The sequence below is a fragment of the Populus alba genome, chromosome 12 (assembly GCF_005239225.2).
Source record: "Populus alba chromosome 12, ASM523922v2, whole genome shotgun sequence".
Classification (NCBI taxonomy): domain Eukaryota; kingdom Viridiplantae; phylum Streptophyta; class Magnoliopsida; order Malpighiales; family Salicaceae; genus Populus; species Populus alba.
In genome coordinates this window covers 5,368,058-5,374,959 of record NC_133295.1, presented here as the reverse complement: position 1 = coordinate 5,374,959, position 6,902 = coordinate 5,368,058, and the positions used below count along the sequence as shown (strand labels likewise).

The window sequence follows — 6,902 nt, the reverse complement described above, 5'->3', positions numbered from 1 at the left end:
AAAATATTGAATAAAAAGAATGCATCACAAGTGATTAAACCTACAACAATTACAATAGCACAATGATCCCAAAAACTAATAGAATCTAGTGATTGAATCTATTTAGAACATATCTGAGATGTATGGGAAGCCTAGATGTGAGTTCTGGAATCTTGAATGGAATGAAATCAAGGAATTCTAGGGACCAAATAATCAAAGGAGTAATGGGAAAAAAAAAAGAGCTACAACTTGCTTTGATACTAAATGATGTGATCCTAGTTTAGATCAAAGGAAAGTTAGAAGTAAAAATGCTGGAATTGAAAGAAAGTAAAGAACAAATACAGAAAATGTAGAGAGAAACTCTTCTCTAACAACTGATTTTACAAAATAATAAACTTTCATACATCTGTAAGCATTCAACATCAATAATAAAAATTACAACCATATTTCAGACATAAAAGTCAAAAGTTATGGCTCAAAACCTAATTGTAAATTCTTGCTAGGAATCATAAACTAAAATCTTTAATTTAGTATGCATTTCGTGCTTCACACTATTCTAGACCTTGCTGGAAATCACCAAGGAAGTTAACATTTTCAATTGCATATTTCCAGCTACATATCACATGTTCATAAATTATATTATATGGCTGGTTAGTAAAGTAAACTGAATGGACAAATAAATTTTAAAATCCTATTAATTTCAAGAACTAGCCTTTAATTTTAACCAAATAAAAATTTGGATTAACAGGTTTTTTTGAATTCATTTAAAATTTTTCGGATAATGTTTTATTAGATAATAAACCATGTTCTCAGATTATTCTGTATATTAATCAAAATTAATTTTTTTCTATAACAATATAAAATATTCACAATTTTATAGTAGCATGATATATTTAGAAAAAATCAAATAATTTTTTTTAAATAGTAGCTTTAAGAGTTCATTTTAAAAAATAAGAACATACGTTAATTTTAATTATCTAAAAATTATAAAGAAGACACAACTTAAAAGGGAAATAATGTATATTTTAATGATTAATAACTTGCAATACTCCCCTTTCCTATATATATTATTTTGTTGTGTGATAATGACCGGTTACTAGCTGTAATTAATTAAAGATTTGTGTACGAATCTATTTGGGTAAAATTGGTGTTTACATAATCTTTTTTTTTTCTTTTTTTCTTTCTCTTTCACAACACTTGTTTTCTTTATCATCATCATCATTGCATCCTACCCATTTCAAGTTCTTGGAAAAATAGTTTTGTATAAAATAGAAAAATAACAGTAAAGCAACAAGACATAATGTTGGAAATGACAAATCTATTTATAAAGGATACCAGGCTACTAATTTTTTCTTGATAACCTATGGCTCTTGTATGAAGTGAGGGTAGGTTATTTGGTAATTAATCACGTTCTATATTGCTCCATGGCAGGTGGGATTTATTTAATATTAACTTGCCATGCACCTCCCCAAGAAGGCCTAACACCGACGTTTGTCTTCTAGTACAGAAAAATCCTGGTAGCGTGTATATGATGCAAAATAATTAGGGGTCAACACCTTAAATAATGAAAAACTGACAGCAAGTAGTATTTAATTCCATGGCCAGACAACCAAGAGAGATGCAGTGGCAATTTCTAGGGTTTCCCAAGTGGTCTTACCACACTACTCTCCATAGTTATTAGACCTGGCTAAGAGAGTAGATCACATGTGAGGCCGGTTAATTTGCTCAACATTTTTTTAATTTTTTCTAAAAACAAGTAAAATTAAATTTTGCCTGATCTAGACTAGAGGTTGGATCTCGTCGGCCAAGCTAGATTTAGTAACTGTGCTCCTCTCCCCTTGATGGCTTGGACCAAAGCAAACAAATTTTGGTTTAAATCCAGTTTATATCAGTAGCAAGACAGTTTACTGCTTCAACTGGTTACAAACGTTTGCTAATAATGATGGGAAAAACTTAAAAGCACATGATCTCACAGGAACATGTGGAGTAGCAGTCTGAGAATCAATTATCATGGAGTTTGATAGTGGTTTTGGGAGAAGGCAAATCCCAAATCAAGTCAAGGCTTTTTTCAATGATGGAACAGACAAAACAATTATTTCAAAGAAGAAGAATTTATTTGATGTTTGTTGTTCTCAAAGAGAAGAAACACGACGATTTATGCAGGAATTCTTACAATCTTGAGAAAAAAGATTTCCATTTTCTATTACAAAGGGTAGCATAATTAAGCTTATTATACCTTTAACTTATTGCTGAGACGACAACCATTTGCACCTGTAAATAAAGCTGTTTACGTATGGCCTAATAAGATTTATTGTGGCTGTGAGGCTCCGATGTTCTGCTGCATTGTGTTGTTTGTACCAATCCGTGTTGAATCATCTGCTAATGCTCCGACTGCAGCCGGGTTCATGGATTGGTACTGAGGAGAACCTTGAGTACTAGGGGTGTAGTACAATTGGTCATGTGTAGAATTTGCATATTCAGAATAAGCATAATTAGTAGCAGCAGCAGCATTAATGGATTGAGTTGGATGTTGCATTTGAGAATAACCCATGTATGATTGCTGGAACTGATTGGCCGGGACATGGACTAATGGAGGAGTTGATGACATCACTGTTCTGTACACAGTTGCAGCCATTTCAGGCTTCGCAGAGGTAGATACTGTCTTCGCAGGGTAAATGGGTGGATGTTGGTCCCTGTAAGTTGCGGTGGGAGGTGTCGCAGGGCGGCTCGTGGTCGCAGCAGTAGCAGTGTCAACCATGTTGGTTTGCATAGACATGTATGGTTGTGGTTGAGTAACCTGCATTAAGTATACAGGATATTGGTGATCCATTGGATGGTGAGGCTGTTGTGACGGAGGAGCATAAATTGGGTAGTAAGATGTCATTGGCACTGGAGTTGTGGCAGGGTGGGAGATGAAATGTGTGCTGCCTCCTACAAATTGCTGCTGCTGCTGCTGATCAGGCAACGTGTATCCAGAACCTTGGACTTGTTGCATTTGGATTTGAGAGCTTGGGATTGGAAAATCACCTTTTGTATCAGGGCTAGAAGGACCTCTGTTGTCTCTGGGTGCTGCATGAGCTTGATCTTGGTAATACATGGGCTTTGAAAGAGAGCTTGCAGACGCAATACTACTATCACTGCACAGTCAGATCATCAATCGAATGAAGCTGTTTTGGAAACTACCATTTCATTTTCAACAACAAAAGAAAGAAAGAAAAAAATGTAAGGCATATTTAATATCAATTGTTTTCTGTTTCTATGAAAGCCTTTTGACATCTGTTATGATAAATTGATCTTCTACAATGAACATTTTCTGTGAAACCACCATGAACAATGCCGGCGAAGCAAGTTGAGCACCCATCATATTTATGCACTTATAATTTGTAAGGAACATATTAAACTAGTTCTTAACTGAGGACCACTGGAAAAGCAAAGAGAAATATGGAAAGATACCTTGCAACTGAATCTGGTGAAGGCAAGTTGTAACAGGTGCCGGTCTTGTGTGGCACGGGCTGCAGTACAGGAAGTGGTGGTTTGCGAAAACTTACCGGAACACCCTGATCCGACCTCTCATCATCTGATAAAAGCCGATTCAATTGCTCACTAGACCCACCTGAAGGATTAATGGATATTGCAGTTCCAACTGCAGATGTTGATACAGGAATTGGAGGTGGCGGAGCAGATAAAAGGCCATAGCCATCATCATGCTTCTGCACAACTTGAGCATACGTCATCTGTGCAAACTGCTCCTCAACTCCAACTCTTGGATCCTCCACACGAACCCGGATAGGTGGCAGGTTGGTCATTGAAGGGGAAGAAGAAGATGAACCAAATGATGAATTCTTCTCCACAACGGGTGAGTCAGATAGTGTGGTGTGCACTTCGTGCAATAGTTCATTCTTAGCTTTCTTGTTCTCCCCTTCAACACCTTCTGCCTGAGCCTCCAAGTCCTGATCATTGTCAAGAGTCACTAAGCATTCCATTGTGGCAGAATCTGATAGGTTTCGTGGAATCAATCCTGAACCATTAAGCGCATCAACAAACCATGTTTCTGACTTTGCATCATCAAGAAGGGATCCCATAGAGGCTGTACTTTCAGGCTTATTAAAGAAAATGAACAAGCGGATACGGGTAGGAGATAAGGCTGATGATGATGCATTTATGCGGTCATATTCTTCTATCATGTTGTCAAGATCTTCATCTGTGGTTACAGATACTAGAGAGTCAAGGTCTTCATGAGGCAGCTGGTACTTGAGAGTGAAGGGACGACCATTGAGTAGAGTTCGAGAAAGGCGGGAGGAGAGGGTGGGGAGAGAGGAATGCCGGTCAATGGCTACCATACGTGTCTCACCGCCTACATAGCAGAGGGTTTTGTCATGTGGACGGGGGATTATGTGGCCTCCATAGCTGCACATTAGGCGGAGCTTAGCACCTGGGACAGGCGGGAGAGTCTCATTGAATGCACTGTCTGGTGGATGGGAGCGGGGAGAGGACTCAACAGAGTCAGGGTAGTTCAGATGGACAGTGGTGGGATTGGCAGAGGTGGTAGCATTGTGGAGAGGTGGCAGAGGTGGTGGATCCATGAATGGTGGGATGTATTCTATGTTGCTAGGGAGAGAGACTAGTGAATAAGATTTAATGGGGAGTTGATTAAAGTTGATGCTTTTATACTTCATTGATTTTCTTAAGTTGCTACTCTAATTTTCACTACTAGAAAATTTACGAGTTCAGTGCTCTTGTAATTTTACGAGGTGCACTTCTTCCATGTAGAATGTATCTGTTGGTTATTTGAATATCATACACATAATAAAAATTATAAAATAATTATTTTGAAGTTTTTAAAATCCTGTTAAATAAATTTAAAATTATTTAGGGATTTATTACCTAAAAATCTAATCTTTTTTTATTATGAATTATTCATTAAAAGTTGGGTTGTTATAAATCACAAATTATCTAATTGTTCGACCTCTAATCCTAATCTACACGAACCATCCATGGGAAATCTTTTAAATTTTTATTTAGAAGAAAAGTGATTGTTATGCCTAGAATATTAGCTCTAATATTATGTTTACATAGTTTTTTTTGTCTAACAGACAACCTTTTTATCTTCTTTTTTTCACTTACAAAATAATAGGCTTAATTTTATATTTATATGGATTCCTAAAAACCATACAAATAAAATATATATATATATATATATATATATATATATACCCCTTAAATAATATCCATATATTATTTAAGGGTAATTTTAGAGATTTAATTAATCACGTTCTTACTTGATTTTTCTAGATCTAGAAATATAATCCATGTATTAATTATATTATAGTCCTTGATTTTTAAAATATATTTTAATCAAGTCATATTTAATTAAATCATCCCATTTTTAATTTTTGACTAACAGTTATTTATGTGTATGACCTATCAGGTTCTTAATATGTTGGTCTAAATATAAAATATAATTCTAATTAAATAAAATTAAATAAATTAAATAATTTAATTTATTATCAATTCATCAATTGATTAATTTATATTTGAAGATTAGGTGCATTGTTCGACAACGTGTCATGATCCCTCAAATATTAGAAAAGTCATTAATGTTTGACTTAACGCTTTAGTAACCGGTTTCTAAATATAATTAATATCCTTTCATTAATAATGTTTCAATTTAACATTAAAGTATGAAGTATGTCTGTCATGCTAAATCATGTTTATTCTCTACATAATAGTCATTGATCGTTTGAATAAGATTTGAAACTCTTTTCAAATCTCTTTATCTCTTTCCAACTTGACTAATGCTTTCTTAGTCAATACTATTTGAGAATATATGAAAAAATTTTTCTTAATTCATCTAGGATGATGAATGATCTATTAATCACTCAAATACCTTCATATAGTTCATGTTATACCCAATGTCTACTCTTTCGTTACCTCGATTAAGACAACATGTATCGAGATCAAAGAATAACATTCTCTATATAAGATGACTTGGTGATCTTAAGTCTAAAGATTACTTACACAACCGTCACATGATCCTTTCCATAGATATAAGTCATCTCTCCATATGAAATTCTCATGCATGTTAGTTCAATATACATGTCTTATGATAAATATCTACTTACTAGTTCTAAGTATCTTTTATATCTCAGTTTATAGAAACAACAGTTTCCTTTCATAAAAAGAAATAATATAATATGTACCAGAATTATGACTCTTAACAAATATCCAGTATTTAAATAAGCATCGACCAAAAACATTTTAGGAACAATGCTTTGATGCAATAAAAATCTTATAAATTATAACAACTTTATAATTTTCCTTGCAAAGTATTTTTGTCCCATGAACTTAATCTTTATTCCAGATTTATTAATATATTATTATATAAATATTAAAGATAAATTAAGTTTTTATTAATAATAAATATATATTTACATGAATATATTAACATTAGGTGTAATCAACTAATTGACTACATGGTGTATTAAACTACTCGGGGCTTGAAGAGGAGCCACTTAGATTTCCAAAGAAAGAGAACTATTTTTCAGTACTTTTTTCTAGATATCCGATGAGGTGTTAGGAGTTGGTAGCCTAGCAATAATTGTATAGCTCACTGTAAATGGAATGGAGAATTTCTTGATCTCCACTGTAAGATGCACTTGAGGATAGACTCGCACAGCTAGCTTACATGGTGAATTCTCTGTGAGAATACAACTGATATTCAATTCCTGAGGCATAGGCAATGAACCTGAACCTCAGAAGAATAGTGTGCAATCAAAAGCAATCTGGGGAAACTTTTGCGTGATTATAACGCTGTGTGGATTAGAAAACAAATCACTTGAACAAGGAGGCTGCAAGTGAAAAGTAGAACCCAAGAGAGAGAACTCGGCGAGCACTGTGGTGAAGATAACGCCATTTTTGCCTCT

General features: G+C 34.4%; 1 protein-coding gene across 1 annotated transcript; it reads right to left on the bottom strand.

Annotated features, from left to right (window-relative positions):
• Positions 1 to 2,103: 2,103 nt before the first annotated feature.
• LOC118036348 (uncharacterized) lies at positions 2,104 to 4,586 on the bottom strand. Its single transcript, XM_035042019.2, has 2 exons — positions 3,433 to 4,586; positions 2,104 to 3,116 (listed from the first exon to the last, which is right to left on the bottom strand). Exons 1-2 carry the CDS (start codon positions 4,560 to 4,562, stop codon positions 2,288 to 2,290), a joined length of 1,959 nt encoding a protein of 652 aa, XP_034897910.1. The 5' UTR covers positions 4,563 to 4,586; the 3' UTR covers positions 2,104 to 2,287.
• Between the last annotated feature and the right edge of the window lie 2,316 nt (positions 4,587 to 6,902).